At 35.0% G+C, this 23,621-nt stretch overlaps 2 protein-coding genes across 3 annotated transcripts in view; both read left to right on the plus strand.

Moving 5' to 3' along the window:
- Positions 1-443: 443 nt before the first annotated feature.
- On the plus strand, positions 444-2,263 carry LOC140785767 (transcription factor MYB20-like). Its single transcript, XM_073133753.1, has 3 exons — positions 444-734; positions 1,021-1,150; positions 1,506-2,263. Exons 1-3 carry the CDS (start codon positions 602-604, stop codon positions 2,161-2,163), a joined length of 921 nt encoding a protein of 306 aa, XP_072989854.1. The 5' UTR covers positions 444-601; the 3' UTR covers positions 2,164-2,263.
- A 9,314-nt stretch (positions 2,264-11,577) lies between these two features.
- Positions 11,578-23,621, plus strand: part of LOC140786341 (probable serine/threonine protein kinase IREH1) — a 45,298-nt gene continuing 33,254 nt past the window's right edge. Inside the window, exons 1-6 of one of the 2 annotated variants that reach the window (XM_073134677.1) lie at positions 11,578-12,261; positions 17,542-17,612; positions 17,734-17,919; positions 18,073-19,458; positions 19,904-20,076; positions 20,292-20,529. In XM_073134677.1, coding sequence (XP_072990778.1) covers positions 11,652-12,261; positions 17,542-17,612; positions 17,734-17,919; positions 18,073-19,458; positions 19,904-20,076; positions 20,292-20,529 — 2,664 coding nt within the window. In that variant the 5' untranslated portion in view covers positions 11,578-11,651. The remainder of the gene's footprint in view (positions 12,262-17,541; positions 17,613-17,733; positions 17,920-18,072; positions 19,459-19,903; positions 20,077-20,291; positions 20,530-23,621) is intronic. The other variant, XR_012108598.1, reaches the window with a different exon arrangement.

The following is a 23,621-nucleotide window of genomic DNA, read 5'->3' on the forward strand; positions in this document are numbered from 1 at the left end:
CTAGTTGTGTAAATCTTGAAAAACATTTAGTATTTCTTTTTCTTCTTATAAATATCAAACCTCCTGATATTACTTATTTTCATATATCATTTTTTAATTAACTTTCGGGTAGTGAAATGTTTAAATAATTTAATTAACCTCCATATCAACTGAGCACTCATTGTTTGTTTGGGAAGTGTATATATTATATTTTAACCTTGATCTTATATAATATTTTACTCATTAAACATATTTACAAGAAGAAAACAAATCGCATTTGACACTAGTCTATTTTAATATTTGGGTGTATGAGATTTAAGGACAGTGAGGTGGTGCTATCAACTTCCTAATCTTTAAATCCATTGTCTTGTAGCTTCTCCTTTGATCACGTGTGGTCGAGATAGAGAGAAGGGTAGAGCTTATTATAAAGGTTGGTGACTAGGCTAGCACATAGTAGACTCCTCTTCTCTTCTTTCCCTCTCTTTCTCCCCCCCTCGCTCAAAGTTTCTTTCTTCTTTCTGTTTGGATTAGAGAGAGAGAGAGAGAGAGAGAGAGAGAGAGAGAGAGAGAGAGAGAGAGAGAGAGAGAGAGAGAGAGAGGGAGAGAGATAAAGGGTACAGAAATGGGAAGGAAGCCATGTTGTGATAAGGTGGGCTTGAAGAGAGGAGCATGGACAGCCGAGGAGGACAAGAAGTTGCTCAACTTCATGCTGACAAATGGTCGCTGCCTTTGGAGAGCTGTTCCGAAGCTTGCAGGTAATTCAATCTTCGTCGTATGCATGTTCATACTACGTTGACATCTGATATGATACAAGTAAAATAGTAACTATGACTCCCTCTATGCATTCTTGCTACTGCCAGGTTTGAATAATAATCAGCGCATGATATAATTCTACCTTTCATTTCTCTCGGTGTTCTTCTCCAGTTGTAGCTCCTTAAGTATTGCATTGCGGTGGAGCAAAGAGAATTCTTAGAACTTATTTGGATATAGCTAGGTTCACTCCTCTATTAATTCTCAATGAAGTTTATAATATCGGTGCAGGTCTATTGAGGTGTGGAAAGAGCTGCAGGCTAAGATGGACTAACTATCTCAGGCCAGATTTGAAGAGGGGCTTGCTATCAGAGGAAGAGGAAAAGCTGGTCATTGACCTCCATTGTCATCTTGGCAATAGGTAGTACTCTCTCTCTCTCTCTCTCTCTCTCTCTCTCTCTCTCTCTCTCTCTCTCTCTCTCTCTCTCTCTCTCTCTCCTTATGGGTTGTTTTTTTCTTTTTTAACAAACCAAGTTTGACGATGCATATTAGAATTCTTATCATTATGTTCAATAATCTAGTTTCCAATCTATTTTTCTGGACTGGAGATTTACATATTATCTATTTCGTAGAATAAAAGGTTTTAGATATATACGTGCGTGTGTGTGTGTCGCATTAATTTGGTTGGTTATAATTATGGAATTAAGTACTACTAGCTGTAGGTAGGACATCTGTATCAATATATTGACTTAGACCAAGCTCTCGTTTTCTTATAGATGGTCCAAGATAGCATCTCACCTACCGGGTAGAACTGACAATGAGATCAAGAACCATTGGAACACCCACATCAAGAAGAAGCTAAGTAAGATGGGGATTGACCCCCTCACTCACAAGCCAATCGCTTCAGCTGATCATGAGCACCACCAAGCAAATACACCTAGTGGGAGCGTCTCAGAAGGTGGAGAAGATCATGAGAGAATTGAGAATGCCAACTCCAATAATTGTGATGATCACAAGTTACCACAAGAAGAAGAAGCAAAGAGTAGTACAACTCAACTTGATCATCATCTCATAGATAGTGATGAAGTCCTTCAGAAATCACCCAACTTCTCAACTAATGAAGTGCCCATGATTCAACCGCATGAGATTATAGTCCCTTGTTCTTCTACTACTTCCTCTAGTACCAATTCAACTTCCTTTAACTCATCATCATCGACTTCTAATTCCAACTCCTCAGTTAATGATCATGAAGAGAGGATCAAATTTCCATGCATGGAATGGCCAGAATCCATGTACTTCTGGGGACTAAATGATAATTGTGACTTGGACTGGATCTTCAATGATTACACTGGGAAAGTAACCCTAGATACTACTCTAAGCCAGTGTCAAAGAAGTGACCTGGATCAAGAATTATGGAACCAGGGCTCCTTTTAGTTGTATCAATATAAATAATAAGTGTAAAACCAACTCTCAATTTGTTAATTTCATTTGTACAATGCTAGTGGATTCAAGTTCAAAGGATTTTTCTTTTTCATGTCTTTGAAAGAGAGCATGATGAAGAACAACTTATGTTCCTTTGATATGTCAAACTCATGGGCTTGAGCTAATCGTAGAAAAGATTCGTGGCTTATCAATTATAATTGGAACAAAATGTCAACAGTAATAATCTGATTTTATTAAATCCAATATTCTACCTAACCTTCCTAAAGGTACGGAATATATATATATATATACACACATATATATATACACCAATGAATCAAAGCAAACGAGAGGAGCACACCTGCTCAATATTCATTATTATTCAGTGTCCTAATTCTGCTAGGGTTTGGAGGCAGTTTTTGCACCTTCGTCTAGTTGAAGTGGGTAGAGGAGGGGAGAGGCATTTTTCTTTCCCCCTCCCCTGGACTCACATAGCGTGGCCATAGGTGTTTCACCCTCTTGTTATATTTAATCTGTGCTCTTGGGTTTGATATTCTATCTTTATTTGTTGTATTGTTTTACTATTTGTAATTAAGTGTTAGACTTGTATCAAAAGATTGTTGCCTTATTTTTTTTCCTTTCAGTTTATATATCTAATCGTCTTTAATGAATAAATGAATATGTGCCTACACTCTTTCCTTACAAAAAAGAAAAAAGAAAAAAAGAAAAAAAAAAGAGAGAGCAACATATTTGTATCATAACTTGTTCCCGTGTTGCCCCACGTCACTCAATTCAATCTAATCTCATATACTACATCAACATGAAATATTCTTCATCACCAAATGGGCTTTATGCTGGTTATAGCAGATTGGCTAGATCTAGCAAGTTGATTGCAATTGTTATATTAAGACAGACTGACTGCTTTTTATTAGTTGCACCCTTCTCTAATGCCAACACAAACAACGCATCATGCAATATAAAATTAGAGCTCAGTCTTCACATCCACAAAGCCCACAAAAATTAATGGAAAATGTACTTCATAAAAATAAGAGAAGCTCACAACAAGTAATAATTTGTTTCTTGATTTTAGTAGAGGCCTTGCAAATCATGTGCTTGCCAATGTTGGTAAGCTATTTATAGTTCTAACCTTACGCCCAATGATCAGACTTAGAAGAACAATCATCATCAACATCTAGCTATTGCATTGCATAAATATAGGCGATAAGTCTTATTCATTAAATCTCTATTCAGATTTATAGGCATTAATTGTATCATTACAATATTGATGAGTTAATTGCAAACAGTTAACGTGGCTTGTTATTTCACTTTCTCCCAACCTTACTCAATTTAATATTGTTGTTAAGTACATACTAGCTACCATCATAGAGTGATTGAGATGAAAAATACAAATGGCATAGGATATTAGTAGTCTTTGATCGATGGATTTAGCTGAAAAGGTAGGTGGTAATTCGTATCACTTTTGTGTATAGCTAATCAATCATAACCTTGTTTGCAATGACTAATCCAGAACAATAATAGACACTTGAACTAGCTTGGCAAAAAAAAAAAGCTATGACATTACTCAAACCAAGTATATTTGACTTAAATCAAGTGTTTTAAGTCATACCTACTCAATTGAAAAATGCAGAAGAACTACAAATATTTCCATATCATCATACCAAACACTTGATAGATATATGTTTGACAATTATGTGGCTCTAATTAGCTCCCAAGTACAACCAACTATCCCTTGTTTAATATAACAATCAAGATTACCCAATTTTTAATCTCCTTTTACAAACCTAGGCAAGAGATTCGTCAGAACTGATATAAATGCTTTTTTTAATATCAATCACTTGATGGTTTTGTTGCACTAAGCCTTATGTCAAGAATGCCCACTTGTTCTCTCTATTTTGTATTCTCCATATGTGATAAGTGTGATTGAAATAATAGTAAAAAAAGGAAATAATTGTGAGGGGTGTTGTGATTCCTTCAACTTGTATAATTTCCAGTGGATTCTCCCTCACCCATAAATCTAGCTAGCATCATGTATAACATTATGATGAAATATGTAAAGATTTTAATTTAATTCAAGTACAAGTTCTTATTTTCTAGAGAGAGAACATGGGATATGACACAGTTAAAATGTATTACAATTTATCTCTTTTGATATGTCAAATTTATGAACTTGAACTAATTGTAGACGAGATGGATGCTCAATTATAATTGGAAGAAAAAGTCAACTTCCTAAGATACAAAAGTTTTATTTCCAATTAATATACTAAGTAGAGTACTATATTTATAGTTTTCACATACTTCTATCTTTATTTGTTAGAGTGCTAGGTCATCCATTTCAAATTAAGTTCACACTAAAAGTTGAATCTCATATAATTTAATTCACATCAATATCAAAGATTCTTTATCACCATTGGGCTTTATACTGGTTACAATAGATTGGTTAGTACTAGCAAGTTGATTGCAATTGTTATGTTAAAACTAAGACTAACATTTCAGCTGTATCATTATGCCAATTCAAATAAAAGATCAGACAAACTAACAAAAGCCCAGTCTTCATACTTGTGCCAATGGAAAATTTACTTCATAAAAATAATAGAAGCTTACAAGGTAGGTGCTTCATTTCACTTTAGAAATATATAATGGATAATTGAAACTAGCTTGACCAAAAACTATAATATTACTTGAATTAAGAAGAAGACACTTGCTGACTTAGTCAAGAGTTTCAAGTAGATCATACATTCATACCTATCTAGTCAGTTGGAAATGCAAAAGAATTACAAGTAGCTTCATAGCATCATACCAAATACTTAGTTTAGTATGACATGAAATCATATGGTAGGATGAAATGGAAGGGGTTTGTAAATAAAGTTTTCTAGATGAGTAAACTTGAGCCGAGTGAATTTCGTATGTGTTAACTCACCGATTATTCTAAATTTTTAATAGCTTAAGCTCTGTGTTAGAAAATAATGGTTCCTCTGACTTCTTAACATTGAAGTATTTATTTATTGTCGGAAGGTAGATTTGACTTATATATATATATATATATATATATATAAGTCTTTTTTTTTAAAATTTAGTTGACAAGGTGGGCCTGGTGGGACTTGAAACTCAAGACATCCTGCTTTAATATCATATTAACGCACTAACTACTCGAAAATCTTAGATGTTAAATAACGGTGGTTTTCACCAATATTCTAACAGTAAGTATTTGATTTAAGTCCATGATTACAATAACCTATATATACCCCTGCTTGATGACATTCATGAAATTACAAGTGATTTTCCTAAGTAATTGGAAGGCCATGATTACAAAATCTATGAGATTTACTAGAATCTCATATGTAACTTTAACCTAGATCTGCAAAAATATTGCATGACACTAAATGGCAAATCTTTAGTTGGGCTTAGGGGCCCAACATATAATTCCTAGTTCTCATGTGGAATCATCAATCATTTTCTTCTTTCTTCAAAAAATTTGAACGTTTTCATTTTGAAACTTGCCAATTTCTTTTTACTTGTATTCTTACTTTTATTCTAGAAACATTTGGCCTCATATTCTTTTCAGTTTAATTTACTGGACAAAATTAGTAGTATCATATTTATCATAATTGTTTTGCAAAGGGAATATGCCCTAGTAATCAAAAAAATATTATTTTACTTTATAGATTATATGGAAATAAAGTAAGAGATAAAACTAGAAGTAAAACAAAAAATTTCTAATCTTTGCGAAAAAATATTTAACCAGAAAGATATGGTCACTATTAGTCTTAGGATCTTTGTATGAATATGTACATATATATGCAAGCACCTATAAGATAACGAATAATTTAGATTATATTGGTCCACTATTATGTATAAGTAATCCTATTATTTATCGGTATTATTCAAACATAGACTCTTGACTGTTAGATTGTGGGATGAAAAAAAAACAATGATTGAATAAAGGTAAGAGGCTTATCACGGACAAAGCATGGTGCTATTCTAATTTTCTTTGATTGCTGGAATAAAGGGTGGAAATAAGGGATAAACCTCCATTTATTCTAGAAAAATGCAACCAAGCACTTGGGAAGCAATTAGGATAACAAATCGTGAGAAATGTAGATTTTAATTTTCTTAATCCTAGGTCAGAGGTGAGATAAGAAAGTCATGATAAAGAAGGGGTTTAGCATGAAATAATAATAATAATGATAATAATAATATATAAAAAGTAAATTTTGAAAAGACAATAGCAAACACAGATTTTTACGTAGAGAAACTCCAAACCGGATAAAAGAACATATACGAATATAAACTCAGACCGAAAGCAATCACTAAAACTTGTAACAATTACAAAAAACTTACAGATGATTAATCAATCTCTACAACTCAATGTGTAACAACGTTGCTCTAGATCTCACAATATATCGTTTCCTATATAAACTTCCAAATCTCAGTCACCCTCGAGATTGATCATTTTATAGCAGTGATCTTCGAGACATAGTTCTTTCAGATTTGATGTAGATGAGTTAAGAGAAATCGATTCGACATGTTTAATCTAAAGTCGGGAGATGATCTCTGATAGCTTTCAAAAGATGTTCTTAAGAGATAATAGACGATTTTCTGAGGATTAAATTAAAAGCGCTTTATATACCACTCATTAATAAGGTAGAATATTCCTTTAAAATTTCTCCATGGATTCTCTTAGAGATAAAGTACAATATTTGTCCAAATATTTTTCATATATTTTCTTAGAGATAAAGACAAATACCTCTTAGACTAAATAAATCTTCAAAAGATCTCAGAGAGTAGCAAATTTATGAAGATTTATGATCTAGTTCGACACAAAGATGCTCTGTTCGAACGACCTAATAGCCCTATATCTTTGAAAGCTTTCTAACATGCGTCGTTAAATAGCAAAGCGAATAGTTGAATGCAGAGTGATCGTATCTATATCCTTAGATATTTTTTCATATTGTTCTAACTGTCATGACATCATTTGAACATTCTAATAATGACTTTAAAATCGTTTAAACACTTTGACTTAAAATTCTCTAAAAATTTGGAATCTTCAATTTACATCTTCAAATCACTTGTATATATATATATATATATATATATGAATTTTTTAATTTTTATGTCAATCTTTCACTTCAATATTCTTTATTAAACATTTGATAACTTGTTATACAACTAGTGCATATGCTCGTATATAAAATCTAGACACGTTACATAAATAAAATTCTATTTTGAAACATAATTTGTCAATTACATTAGTATAAAAAAAATTACAATTTTCCCTTTTGATATTTTATGACAAAATAAAATTTTCTTAGAATACAAAGTATCTACTAATATACACATTCTAGAGTATAGCATACTTTGTTGGCTATCAAAATATTTTATACAACCTCAACACTCATGCCAAGTAAAATGCATGTGAGGCTATAAAAATAAGTTAAGCAATATATGCAAATGCATATTCATAGCAAACAAAACTCAAAGGACTACAAAATCATATACCTCTCACCTTCTTTATCATATATTGTTATATAATACAATAAATATAAGTAAAAATTGTAAAGTATGGAAGAAAAGATTTTGTAACACCCACCACTAAACACGTACTCCTCACGTGGGTAGAACCCACGTGATTACTATGTGACCTAATGGTGAATATTTCAACACAATATACAAGAGAAAAACTCATATTTCTACAAATAATACAGACAAAAGAAGCACAAAACAATAAAGCTACAACAATCTCAAAATACATATATATAAGAAATAAGTCAAAACTCACGTAGGAGCTACAAGTCATTAGCTTAATTTATGTGAATATAATAAAATAAGAAAACGAAGAGACTATAAACCAATCTTTGCCAGATCCTCCACGGGCCCAATCATCTACTAATTTGAAAATAATTTCACAAAATGGTGGTAAACACAAAGCCCATCAACTATCTACTATTATAGTTTAAAAGTAGTGTAATGAATAATGCAACAATAAGTATGAATATGTGCATCATGAACAAATAGAATACATTAGTACCACATACTCATCATGCTCATCCAATGCACATATGCATTATTAGCAAACAATAACATAATATATACCAATCTGGATTAACAAATCCTTAATCCCAAGCTCACACTAAGTTCTGCTTAGAGGTCATGTCAATGTTATACTATATAATATGCATCATCTTAGATTACCAACTTAGACTTTTATAGAGCTACATCGATAGGCCACATCATCACTCACACTTGACCACACACATACCCCCAAGGAAGAGTAGACCTTAGAGGTAAAATCGTCAGCCCATCACCCGACGAATAGCATGACTAACTATTTGCCACCGTATATGAAAGACCTCAGTTGTAAGCCTATCACAAAGGTCAGTATTGCACATCGAAACTACCATCTGAGCCCTCGGCTCCATATCATCACCCCATCGTGTGAAAATTATGAGTCGTTATTCATGAACGCCCTCATCCGCCCTCATCCTATGTCATCGAGTACCGCTAGGTTTACGTCATCCTACCCTTATCTCTTTATCTTAATTACCCTAAAGGGTGTGACTCTCATCGATCAATGGTAAATCACTCATTGCCCAACAACATGATTACCTGATTTTCTATGATCAACAGATTGAGACCCCAAGCGTGGGCCCTAATATATATAAGTATAATAGTATCTTCCACTCCTAACCCTAGCTAGGGAGGTGTTGGGTACATTGAGAGACAACAATCACTCCTCTTATGATCGTACACGTGTACAAGTGACATGATATCATACAGCACAATAAGCATAATGAAACACATATCATTATCATATTCTACGTGCTAACACATATATTCATGCCCAATAAATATGTATAAAAATCATGATATGCGAAATCTTACTGAACAACAAAATAAAATAAACATGCATGACGCGCAAAAATAATAGTAAGAAAAACATATGTATATGCATGCTATGAATATGATAATGTCATAAGGTAAGTTATTTCATTTTCTAAACTACTCCTAGATTATAAAAGTTTTACTTGTCTCAACCACTTTTTTAATACTAGTTGTCACTGCTCTACATAATTATCCTCATACGGTACAGAGTCCATCTCGATAAAAAAAGTAATAAACAACATAAGCACAAATACCTCCCATTAATTAATTAAATAACTCTACTGTTCATTATAGGCTTAGGCAAGTCCATCTATGGATTTCTATTTATTAATTAGGTTGAGCTAGCATAGTTGTACTAGCGCCTAACACGTTATTAAAAATAGTTTAAAATAATTTACCTCGAATTCTCGTTCCACTAATTATTATTGCTTAAGTAAATCACATGAGCAGCACTGAATTAATCTGCTTTGTTAAATAAGATAATCTGTTTAATATAATTTTCCTATAGTAATTTGTACTAATTCTCCAGTAGGAGCAATTAATACAGATACATCGAGCTTATCGACTCATTTGTTAAGATTATTTTAATCAAAATATACTGAACCATGCTAAATCTCAATTAAAGTTAGTTCCTGATATGAGTTATTTGTAATGACACTCTCAGGCCACGGTCTAATTCATTAAAATTAATTTATAAGACAATTAATATGGCGAACACTACTATTTACTAAAAATGATTAATTAAGGCTCCCGGTTGTCAATAATGAAAATACATAAAATGATTTAAATAATTTAAAAAATAATAATTAGAGGATAATTACTATACTTGGCGAGCACAAAGCCAAAAATAAAACCACAAAAAATTGGGCTCAAAGCCCACATTATCACACACAAGAAAAACGCTTGGGTTAGGCTAAAGCCCAATTCACCACCTATTTGGGCTAGGTTGCTTGCAGCCTCACCCACCATAAACTTAGGCAACTTGGCACACAGGCTGGGCCGCACCTAGCATAGCATGGAACTCGGGCTAGGCCTCACCTAGCTTGACCTGAATGCTCGACACTCGGGCTGGTTGCACCCAGCATGATCAGGCACTCAGGCTGGCTGCACCCAGCTCGAGCTAGAGACACCCTTCTCCCTTCTTTCTCACCTCGGCTAAAAGGAGGGAGGAAGGAAGGATGACTACCGGGCATGTGCGTGTCCAAATTTTCTTTTTCAGGATGTTATATATTTCATCTAAAGTTGTATTTGATTAATGTAATTATTCAATTACTTATGCTCCTTCTTAAAATTATAGTCTATTTCATATTATTTTTTTGCCAATAAATTTCAAAAAGCATTCTAAGTGTCAAATATAGTTTTCAAGTATTCAAAGTCCCAAATAGTTCACAAATCAAAATATTTAACATTTTAGTTCGCATATCATATTCAAATAGTTTTGGATGCAAACAAGAATTTAAATTTACTTATGAAAAAAGTCAGACTTATTATAAAGTCAATAAGAAATAGATGCGCAAATATTTATATCAGCATATTATAGACTAAGTGATTTGATTACCCAAGATTGCTACGAAAAGGTTAAATTATAGTGTCTTGATATTTGCTTTAGTAAAACACTAAAACATAAGACAATTCTAAACATAAAAAAGATATTAAACTAAAGTCAAACCAAACTTAGTTTATATTTATGCATTTTAATCCAAATTTTTTTATGTCAATCAATAATTTTGTGACGGCTTTTACACCCGAGTTAGGTAGCTCTTTTTTTGCAATATAGCAAATTAAAAACACAAATGACTTATGAATGATATAAAGATGTTCGATATCAAATGGGACACTTTCAAAACGACTTACACACTAATTAGACGGTATCTCTTTTAATTGATCCTTCAATATGAAAAAACTATTATAAAAGTGAAATTAACTCAAATAATCAAATAATGAATGCTAACATAATAAGTAAGATATTTAGAGAACACTTGATAAGACAATGTTCACACAAAAGTTGAATTACAATAACTATAATGGATGTATATAGAAGGTGATAGAGAATACTCAAAATTAAGTAAAGACATTAGAGATGATTTACTAAATATTAAAACAATTAACTATAGCTATAATACTAACTCTACGATAGAACGACTTCATGTCATAAAAATCAGTTTAATTCAATTAGTGGATCAAAATTTTTAATTTTTGTTTTTCAACAGTAGTAACAAGATTAAGTCTTAATATAAAATGCTATATTGATCCGTAATTTAATTTAAAATAAATTGTAGATTTCTTAGATCAGATGCTAAACAATTTAATTTTTTTAGTATAAATTACTCTCCATCGGTCCAACAACCACCTTCCTCTCCAAGTCCAAACTCCGAAGTCACCATCCTGTTTCGTTTCGTTTCGTTTCGTTTCCTTAATTTCAACCTTGTTTCCTCTTTTTCTATTTTATTTTATTTTTATTTGGTTTATTTTTTTCTTTTTCGTTATTTTATCGGAACACCGTCCGTAAATTCCCTCTCCCGAGTATATCTCTACTACGCCACTACTATACTGTCCGAAAAGTCACTTCCCACCCCCCTTCCGCACTGCCACCGACGCAAATGGTGTTCAAGAACCGCTTCTTCTCCTCTTCCCGGAAGTCCGACTCCTCAAGCCCCGATGGATCCAACAGCCCCTCCACCCCTTCCTCCAGATCCGAGAAGAAGAAGGTCAAATCCGAGCCGTCTGCCTCCTCTTCCTCCGCCGCCGCCGTCGCCATCGCCGCCAGATTTAAAAGGGTCGAGAAGGAAGCCAAAGGCAAGGAGCCTTCTAAGCCCTCTCCCCCGGCCTCGTCCGCTCCGGCCAAGCTCCGCAAAGCGGCGGTTTCCGAGATCAAGGATGGGGCAGCGGCGCCGCCTCCGGCGGTGGCCCTGTCTCCGATTCTTGCGTCGTCGCTGGGGTTGAATCGGATCAAGACGAGATCGGGGCCGTTGCCGCAGGAGGGGATCCGAGGGGAGCATCGGATGGCGGGCCTCGGTAATAGTAACCTCGCGAGAGGGCACGCGGAGGGAAGCGCCGGGTGCTCGACGTCATCCGCAGCTTCTAAGAGTAGCGGTGGCGGAGGGAAGAGCGGCGGGCGGAGCTCGTGGAAGGATGCGGGGAACCGGGGGAAGGAGTGTATGGAAGAGAAGACGCCGGAGGTGCGGGGTGGGACTTCGGGGGTGAAGACTGGTAAATATTTCGTTGCTTTGTAGAATTAAGTGCACTATAGTATTAAGAAGATCACTAAAGCATGATCACTAGTAGGGGGCACAGGTTTCTGTCTAATTCAATTAAAAAAGTTACCATATTCTTATAAATTGTGGATCCATTTACGCTAGACTCACCAATATGTGATTGTTGTCTTGTTAGCATTATAACCGGTATGACAAATTAACCAATGGATGCTACTCTGTCGTGCTATCTTACAATTACGGTGAATGTTTGTCTGAAATCACAAACTACTACCAGAATGGTCACATCAAACATGAGCTTTGATACCATTTTTTATTATTGCTTTTTCTGAGAAGAGTGGGCAAAGCCCATTTATAATTTATTAATTACTTGTAACTGTTACAAGGAAAGATAGCTTTGGCACCGATTTTTGGATCAAGAGATGGGAGTCAAATCTTTTTTTGTTAAGGGTTAAACCAGTAAGTCGTAAACACATTATCCTTTAAGTTTACATGTCTTATGTCGTTATTTTTTTAGTTCCATTGGGCCTTTCTCGTATGTGTCTCCCAGCTTGTGGATTATTCTTCATCTCTGGGATAGTCAGACATAAAGAGAAGATCTTGTGTAACTTCAGGTCAAGATGTTTTCAAGAAGCCTTTCTGAGGTGTGCTCATGACTTACCTTCGCTGAAATAAGTTCATGAGACTTCATCTAGGTTGATGTGGTACTTCCATATTTAGTAAACACTAGGTGGAGGATAGAAAACATTGAGTCAAACTATTTATATGATAAGAACAATAACATTTTAAATCAAATAGTCAAGAATCATGTGATTAATATTTGTGTTGGAGGACTCGTAGTTGGTTCAAATTACTTTCCTTTTGTCAAATGATGTTTGTTAAAGTTATAGCCTCATAAATATGCATTGTCCTTTTGTTACTCTTTGGCTGTTGTGGAGGTCAATATTACTTATCTAACTTCCAACATGCATAAAGTTTTCAGAAATAATCTATTATGGCACTGTAAAATAAAATTGTCTCTAAGATTCATTCATTTGTTTTCCTTGGAGTGCAAACTTTATGTTGAGTGATTATTTTATTTCGTCTTTCCATGAGTGTCAATAATTTTAAGATTTCTTACTAACTTTTCTGATTTTCTACAACTGATATGTATCAGTTATTATTGGTGGTGTTTTGCGTAATAACTCATAATCTTGTTTTATGTCATTCTTCCTGAACTGCTTTTCGTCTTGAGTCTGGAGTAATGGAAGCTTCTTGAACATTTAATTAATCAGGTGTGAATTGCTGCCAAAAAAAAGTCATGAAGCCTATTCCTGTTAATCAAATTGTTGCATTCAATATGACTAGTGGAGCAATGTAACCTAGAGTTAGAAGGTACCACAATATTGAGTCCGATTTTAGTTGGCAAGAACCATAGGGCAACATCAAGTCACTACTGTTTTTGAAAAAAAAAATGGGTGAAGTGCCAGTCAGTTGTTCTACTTGGAAAAAACTGCAGATATGTTTTTCTCATTCTAGCAAATGTTTATGTGATTTTTAATGTATCAAATATTCAAATTTACTAAGAACTTAATCTGAAGCTCTTTTCAGGTTTTATATGTGCTTCTTGAATATCTGCATATACAGTATATGCAGCAATGCAGTAAAATTGGCAGCTTAGTTGAAATCTTTAGGAGTACTGCTTGTGGTTTCACCAAGCAATGATGTGAAAGAATGATAGAATTCTCTTAAGGAAATAAGTGATATAGGCGGTATACATACTAGAGATTATGGTGAGAGAAATTTGATTGGTTCATAATTGTTCAAGATGTCAGTAAATAAAGATGGTTGCACTATAGTATATTGCCAATAAATCATCTATATATATATATCAAAACTGGATTATTGAACTCATAGTGCTTGCCTCCTTAAGTGACTAATGTGCATGGAGTAAAAGCACATTTACTGTTTTTTGACCATTGTTACAAGTGCTGATATGTATTTGGCCAGGAAGCAACATAGGTACGGAAGTTCATAGTCAGTGAGAAAGGACAAAGTACAAATTTATAATTTTCTTTGTGTAAAGCATAATACCATTTCTCATTCACTGCTACCACACTTTAGGCCATTGAGTATTCTCAGTGATATGGATATTACAGTCATAGAGCAAGTGCAAAGTATGAATGTTCTAGCATTATGATGTCTATTGCTACAAGTCATTGCATGAAAAGACGAAAGTTTATCAAATAATCTGGAGACCTTGATAGAAGGCGAAGATTAGTATGCACATATACTAAATCTTCAGCTCTCTCTGGAGTTATCTTGTTCCTTTTTAATAAATGGATAAAAGAATAGGTGCTCTAGTTCCTCTCACAACCTGAAGAAGAGCAAGGTTGCCCAAGTAACCTAAATGCTAAATTCTGAAGAATAGGAGCATAAGCACCATGAGCAACCCACCACATGTTTGGATCAAATGAGTGCTATTGAATCATACTCAGCAAAACTTTTGATTGATGTGGAGAAACTAGTATACTCTTGGTATGCCATTTTTTGTTCTTCTGCATTTGGAAATTATCTTTTTAAGCATTTATTTCTCATATTAGAAACTTCCAAATCCTTATGCGGTGGTACACGATTTGGATCCTCTTGAAGTCATGATGAGTTACAATACCTATTAACATAATCATATAATTAGTAAACAATAGCAATGAAAGAACAATAAATTTTTTAATCATAAGAAAGAGGACTATAGAAATTAAATTAACCTTGGATTCAAAGAATGTGCTAAGCAATGTAATGGTGTATTGCTTTTATCCCATCTATCTACTAGGATCTTGTGCACCACTGAATAAAAAATAGATTCCTCACCTTCTTTCTTGTTTTTATGCATAAATATGACTGTCTTCACCTTTTCAATCATTGTATCCCACATTTCATATATCAAATGTAAGCATAGTTTATCTGTGTCTGCAACCCGTAACATATTGTATATAGGCTCTGTGAAGGCAAGTATATATTTAATTTTATCCCACCAAATGTCATCAAAGACTTTATTTTTGACAAATTGTGCTTTGCCAATATCATCTTCCCTATAAGAATTCTATTTATCACTGATTATCATTGATTGAAGACCCTTCTTGATCTTTCTAAATCTTTTCAACATTATAATCACCGAAGCAAAGCGAGTCTCCGCAATAGCAAGCAATTTTAAGTTGACAAATTCATTAAAAATAGCCAATCTCATTGGATGCTGCATGATGAAATTTTTTATGCACATTACATCTCCTACAATTACTGAAATCCAGCTACACATCAAACACAATCTCATTTGTCTCAGTATTTTTTGTTGCACATATGTTCTTCAAAGCTAGGTTGAGAGTGTGAACTATACATGGAGTCCAAAAAATATGAGAAAACCTTGCTTCAAGAAGCATCCTTGCTGCCTTACAAACAAGTGCATTATTCGCAAACAAGTGCATTATTCGTAACCACTTGGACTACATTATGAGGTCCAACCTCTTCAATGATTTTAATGATCAAATTAGAGATAAAAAATTTGTCTTTATATTTTCCTTCACAATTCACAGCTCTCAAGAACATAGGCCCACTCTCAATCACCGATAAAAAATTTATAAGCGGTCTCCTCTGTGCATCAGTCCAACCATCACATACAATACTCAGCTCTTTCTCCCTCCATGTGCTTCTAATAGGGTTTAGCAACATTTCAATATTTGCTCTCTCTTGTTGAAGTAGTGTAGTTCTCAACATATTGTAGCCAAGGGCACAAATTCAGAAATATTATTATTTGCTGCAAATTGAAAAGCTCTAACATAGTGAGGGTTTCTTGCCAAATGAAAAGGCAACCCAGTTGAATAAAACATTCTTGCAATCTCACAATATAATTGATTGCGAGCATTAGAATTAAATGACTTCTCAATAAGTGTCATTCCTATTGCTCTTTTTTTTCTTGATGTCCCCTATATTAAAACCTACACCTCCAATTGAGCTACTAGAAGATGCCGCTTGTCTAAATTTTGGCAAAGGAATTTGTTTAGGCATCGAATTTTTAATTCTCAACTCGGCCATATCAACAACCCTTTTCATTTCCATAACATGTTCACTACTCACTTTTGGACAACCTTTAATTTCATGCCCACTAATTTTCAGCAAATGAACCTTTTCTCTATAATATGATCCCTTGTAGACTTGTTGACAATAATTGCATCTAAAATTATGATTTCCTCCACCTTCTCCCAATTACTCCATTTTAGTAACATATCTCCACAAAGGAGCATTATCATCCACAGAAGATGCAGTATTTTGACTAGAATCAGGATTATTTTTAGTATTCATTTTTCTTCAACCGCAATAAAACTACATTAGTAAAGAGATATGTATTAGTAGATTAACAGTTTAACATATAGAGATTAGATAAGCTTTAATATAATTTAACAATTTAATAACAGAGACTAAAATAACTAACATAAATGAAAATAATTTAACAGAGAGAGAGTGAGACAGTGAGAGAGAATGAGAGAGAGAGAGACAGTGAGAGCGAGAGAGAGAGACAGAGAGAGAATGAGAGAAAGAGAGGGACGAAGAGATAGAGATAGAGAGAGAGATAATGGGAGGGAGGGAGGGAGGAAGAGACACAGAGAGAGAAAATGAGAGAGAATGAGAGAAAGTGAGAAAGGGAGGAAGAGACAGAGAGAGACAGTGATAGAGAGAGAGAGGGAGGTAGGGGGAAGATACAAGGAGAGAGAGACAGAGACAGGGAGGGTAGGGAGGGAGGAAGAGACAGAGAGAGGTAGAGACAGGGAGAGAGAAGAACCTGCGTCCTCGCCGTGCTCAACTCGCCGCACTTGCTCCGTCGACCGTTGTGCTCACTCAGCAGCCCGTAGCGCCTCGGATTGTCGGTCGGCAGCTGCTCGAGGGTTTTAGGGCTTCGATTGAACGATTTTGTCGCTCAACAGTGAAGGTAAGAAAACGACGGGGTTTTAGGTTTTATTATCGGGTTTGGATCTGGGTTAATAACATTTGACCGAACCCGACCCGACCCGTTAAACAATATCTAAAAGACCGCCCGTGTTCGATTTTTTTTTTTTGGAAACTCTGGACACGTGTCCGACGAGTGTCCGTGTCGGACATGTGTCGGACACGATGCTTCATTGGTCTGTTGTATTACAGTTTTTATCTTTGTCAGTTTTGCTTTCCCCATATTACGACATAACTATTGGAGCAGAAGAAGTTAATCTCCAAGACAATTATGTCTGACATTTGGCCTCATCTTATTTTTCAGGGAAACTTAATCCGCCATGCAACTATTCTGAGGATATAAAGACTCCTGATACTTTTACCACAAAGGCACAGGTGATGAGATAACATTTTCTTTGGTTCTTTTTATGCTAATAATTTGATTCTTTACTTCTGATGACATCTTAATTTTTCTTAGTAATGTCATGCCACTGATAATCTGGATTGCTTGATTCAGCATCCATATGATTCTTGCGAAACTCCAAAGGAATCAGAGTCTCCCCGTTTTAAAGCCATAATGCAGGCTACTAGTGCTCCTAGGAAGAGGGTACCTTCGGACATTAAAAGCTACTCTCATGAGCTGGATTCTAGAGGAGTGCGACCATTTCCATTCTTTAAGACTCGGGTTGGTTACAATCCAAAGGTAAGCAGATGTTCTTGTTCATGGTAGAGGTTGGAATTGGTGCTAACTTTCTCATATTACTAAATGTTCTAAAGGCTTTGAGGGTAATTTTCTTATCTGCCTGGTCTTTTGCATTTGTTGTACTCTTTATTGTATACTCTATCTTATATACAGGAGGTGTTGAAAGTCATTCAGGTGAAATTTGAGAAAGCAAAAGAAGAGGTGAACTCAGATCTGGCAATTTTTGCAGGGGACTTGGTTGGCATAATGGAAAAATATGCTGAAATTCATCCTGAGTGGAAAGAAACTCTGGAAGATTTGCTCATACTTGCTCGGAGCTGTTGTGTAATGACACCTGGGGAGTTTTGGCTCCAGTGTGAAGGAATAGTGCAGGATTTGGATGATCGTCGCCAGGAGCACCCTATGGGTGTTCTTAAAAAACTATTTACTCGCATGCTATTTATCCTTACTAGATGCACAAGGCTGCTCCAGTTCCACAAAGAAAGTGGTTTTGCTGAGGATGAAGTTGCTATGGATCTTCGAGAAGCTAAGATTATACATTCTGCTGATAGACAGACTTTTGCAGAAGTTGGAAGAGATAAGAAAAGCACCAAAACTACAAAGAGCTCAACTGAAGCTGTTTCATCCAGAAAATCATATAGTCAAGAGCAGCACAACTTAAAATGGAAAAGAAGCCAGGAGATAAAGCCTGTTAATTATTTTTCACTTGACGTGGACATTGGAAAAGACACTATCTCACCAGCTAGCAGAGAGCGTATTGCTTCTTGGAAGCCTTTTCCTTCTCCTGTTAGCAAATATTCAAAAGAAACTATATCCATTAAAGAGGAATCCAACAGGGAAGTGGATTCTTTACATCCTACGACCAAAAGAGAAGGTCCTGATGCAGTGCCAACAGCAACTATTCCGGATATACCTAGTTCTTTAGATTCTTCTGTGATTTCATCTGTTACTTCCAAGCATCGGCACAAAGTCTCATGGGGTTACTGGTCTGATCAGCCGAATATTTCTGAAGAGGGTTCAATAATGTGTCGCATTTGTGAGGAGTATGTTCCTACAGCATATGTGGAGGATCATTCCAAGATATGTGCTATAGCAGACAGGTGTGACCAAAAAGGTGTAAGTGTTGATGAGCGCCTCATAAGAATTGCTGAGAACCTAGAAAAAATGATAGAGTCTTGTCCACAAAAGGATATCCCAAACGCACTTGGAAGCCCGGATGTTGCAAAAGTTTCTAATTCCAGTGTCACTGAGGAATCTGATGTTCCTTCCCCGAAACTCAGTGATTGGTCTCGAAGAGGATCAGCGGATATGCTTGACTGTTGTCAGGATGGTGATAATACTATTTTCTTGGATGATCTAAAGAATCTGCCGACAATGACTTGTAAAACTCGTTTTGGTCCAAAGTCTGATCAGGGAATGGCTACTTCATCAGCAGGTAGCATGACTCCTCGATCTCCTCTGATGACACCAAGATCTAGTCATATAGACATGCTTTTAACAGGGAAGAATGCAATTTCTGAGAGCGATGATCTTCCACAGGTAGTTGCTAGTTGCTATATGGATGAAGATACTCATTTGTAGCTTCCAATTATTTTTCTAGTGTTTATTCTCCTACATCTGAGAGTTCATCTGGATTTGCACGGCTGGTATAGTAAACTTTGAAATGCATAATAGCTGGTAATTTTGTTTTTGGTCCCTCTCTGATTAGACTGAATTCCTGACTGAGGCCAATACGTATATTACACAGGTTGCCATATCAATAAAGTTAATTATTCAATAAAACTGCCCATCTCATTGATTAATTGCTGGAAATGATCAATAAAATTGTACATACTAAGAACACCATTTTCATACTAAATTTTATGGTGCTATGTGGAAATAAATTTTATAGCAAAAGCTGCTATTTTGGGCTTTCCAAGGAACCGTCATCTTGATAAATTGGAAGTGTTCAATTGAATGCTAATTTTCCATGTGAAATTGACAGGTTGCTGAACTAGCTGATATTGCTCGTTGCATTGCTAATACTCCCTTGGATGAAGAACACTCCTTAGCATACTTGGTTTCCTGTGTAGAAGATCTACAAGAAGTCATCAATCGCCGGAAGCATGAGGCACTTACCGTTCAGACATTTGGCACGCGCATAGAGAAGCTTCATCGGTAAGTTGATCTTCTTAGGTTGTCTTGCACTCATACTCTTCTTCTCTCCCTTTGTCATGGAAGCTAAACTTCATGCAGATTAATATTGAAGCTATTGCTTGTATGGATAGTTTTCACTTTTCATTGTTTTTAAAGGATTTTAAAGGTTATTTTTCCTGCTCTTTATTCTTTAAGTGCAGTTATTATCTAATTTATACATTTAAATTTTACTACAGGGAGAAGTATTTGCAACTTTGCGATTCAGTTGATATTGACAAAGTTGATACAATTAGTACTGTCATGGATGAAGAAGATGATGTCGTTCGTAGTTTGCGAGCAAGCCCAGTTCACCCTATCCTTAAGGATCGGACATCTATTGATGACTTTGAAATTATAAAACCCATCAGTCGTGGGGCATTTGGTCGAGTTTTCTTAGCAAAGAAAAGAACAACAGGGGATCTTTTTGCTATAAAGGTACCATTTTTTTGATGATTTGTGGTTTTGCCCTCTCATTTTTGTTTAGAAAGCTGTTGGTGTTTTGTAGAGAACATCTCTTTGATATTAACTAGTATGAACTATGAACAATGCGTTTTTTGGATGGCCTTTCATCTGTCCTCTTGAATTATATGTTTTTATTGGTTTAAAAATATAGACTTGAGATTAAAAATATTCTTACTTGAAGTTGACAAAGTTGTTAATAATGAGTTTCTAAGAATCCATTCCAAATCTATGTCAGTTGAGTTATTTGTATTACATGGTGTCAATGCACAAAACTTAGTAACATAGTGTCAATTTAATTAGTTTGATGATTATCATTTGTTTTGAGTATTTTTTTATTAATTATTTCTAATTATAAACCTTATGCATGTAAATTACTAGTCTTACCATATTTTTATGCCACATTTTGAACTTTGGTTTAGGAACTTCTAGAATATGTGACAGTCTGATTATGGGAGAAATTTCAGCCTGAAATTGTAACTAAGTTGAGGTCAACCTAGATGAACTTGACCTTATAGACATGGATCCTAGTTTCGGCTGATCTCGATCCCGAGCTGAAACCCGATCAGTTTTGGGTCTGGATTAGTCTTATCGGTCAATCCCGCTTGAGACAAGTATGGGTAAGAGAGAAAATGAGGGGGGAAGAGAGAGAAGGAAAGAGAGAGAAAGAGAGGGAGCAAGAGAGAGAGGGAAAGAGAGAAAGAGAGGGAGCAAGAGAGAGAGGGAAAGAGAGAAAGAGAGGGAGGAGAGAGTTTATGGGTTGTGACAGTAAGAGGGAGGGGAAGAGAAGGGGGAGACAGAAGTGGAGAAAAAAAATTATGCTGGAGAATGAGGGAGGTGGTAGTCGGTGAGAGTGAGGGGAAGGGAGAGGATGAGGGAGACTTTTTCTTTAAAATAGGAGAAAGTTAACAAGAGTGAGAGTTAGTGGGGGAGAGAGAGAGAGAGTTTGATAAATGATAGAGTTAGTGGAAGAGAGAGTTTGGTAAGAAAGAGAATTAGTGGGAGAGAAGGTAAGATAATTTTCTTATTTATATGAGAGGGGGAAAGAGAGTGTGAGCGATAGAAATTGAGAAAATCGTACTTATTTTTTAGTTTTTAGACTTTATATATATCTTATTATTATTATCTCTAAAAAATTTAGAATTTTTCTGTATTTTAAAATACAGATCGATACAGATGGCTGATACGTATCTTTCTTTTGAATGACCGATTTCGATACTTGGAACCTTGAATTTTCTACACTAATTCAGCTCCAATTTGAAGATTTTATAAACTTTTTTTTGAGGTAAATGGTGGAAGATCCACTGTTTTCCTTTCATAAATAGTAAAATAAAACTAGAAAACAGACACTCATGACCATAAATCAGTCCAAGGCAAGTTATTGTTCAGACATGCTGATGTGAAACATTTGGATCGTTAGAATTTTAGGAGATGATTGTAAAAAAAAGAGAGAGAATGGGGTTTCACACCTCCATTCTCAAGTAGAGTTTCACACCCAAAACTCACATTGGAGATCTCAAAAGAATTTCGTTTCTTCATTAATCTTGATTGAGTGAAATGCTGGACTATATATAAACCTTACAAATGACAATAAACAAATAACATCCTAAATAATTGCGAAAAAGCAAATATAACTATAAACACTATAAATAGCAAATGTATAATAAAAATAATTGGCTTAAGACTAATTTTTTAAAAGAGGAACTACACTAATACATGTGCCTGTGCAATATATCACTAGTCTGCATCATACTCTCTGAGTGAATAAGAACTCGACTCTATTGAGTGTATCCCCTTCAGCATTTAGATTGCTCCGGTTTGATAGTTTCCTAACACTTTTAAGTTATTTCGATCAAGTCAAATATCATTAGATTTATGGATAAGCTTGGATAGTTTTTGGATAGTTAGGATTTGCCGAGAGAATTAAAAAAAAAGAAGATTTGTTGAAATATCAAGGAAAGGATAAGCAACTGGAATTTGAAATTCAAAAATTCAAAATTCACGAAATTCAAAAATTTGAAATTCGAAAATGTGAAATACATGAAATTATTTGAATTTGAAAATTTGAAATTTTTTAAGATGCGATTTTTTTTTTGCTCACCTATGGCAGAGAAGAAAGTTGATTTAGGTGATGATGGACTATTGGATGATGCACGAACACTCCACGTTTGGTTGGATCTTGCTTCGCAATTCCGGAATGATGACTAATTCTTCTCGTTCCTCCACAACGATGATCTCCTTATGCGATGATGATCCGACATTCGTGATGCAAGTGTCAAACGAAGGACAAGTGTAGAGTGGCATAGAATCTAGAAAGTGGGCCGTTTATACATGGTGGAACTGATGATAAAAGTTGGGAAAGATGGGTAGCACGGATAAATTAATGGGCGATGGAGGTAGAAAATATGGTTTAGAGAAAATTTGAATCCTAAAAAACTGGCTTTGATACCAAAATGATGTGAAACAATTAGATTGTTAGGATTCTAGGAATGATGATGGTGAAAAAAGAGAGAAAGAATAGGATTTCACTAGGGGTGAAAACAGATCGGATACAGATCGGATAACGCTTAACCTACATCCGGATTTGGTCCGAATATGGATTCATATACGAATATTTGACGGTAGCAAAAACTAAAACCATATCTTAAGAAAACAGATACTGATAATTTTCGGATATAGATCGAATATGGATTGGGTAGTTTTTGGATAGGGATCGAATCTTAAATAGATACGTATCAGATCTTAAACGGATTATGGCCTTCCATTTTTAATCCTCTTTGCTCCTAATACTTGCATTTCTTCATGGCTCATTTTTCTATCTATTATCAAATTAAAAGACTAATTTTGCAATCTAATGGTTAGCATATCTAGAAACTCTCCCCTATTATTATCAAAAGAACACATAACACCCTTGTACATCGCAAAGATCAAATTATCTACCACCAATTTTGGACTTCCAAGAACTTTGAGTCCACCATTTTAAATGGAAGTTGTGCTTAACAACAAGATTTGCATCAAAGCAAAACTTAGCTCTTAGGCACAAAATAAGGTGATCAAACATAGGTTCA

The sequence above is a fragment of the Typha latifolia genome, chromosome 4 (genome assembly GCF_019914945.1).
Source record: "Typha latifolia isolate L0001 chromosome 4, TyphaL0001v2, whole genome shotgun sequence".
Lineage (NCBI taxonomy): Eukaryota > Viridiplantae > Streptophyta > Magnoliopsida > Poales > Typhaceae > Typha > Typha latifolia.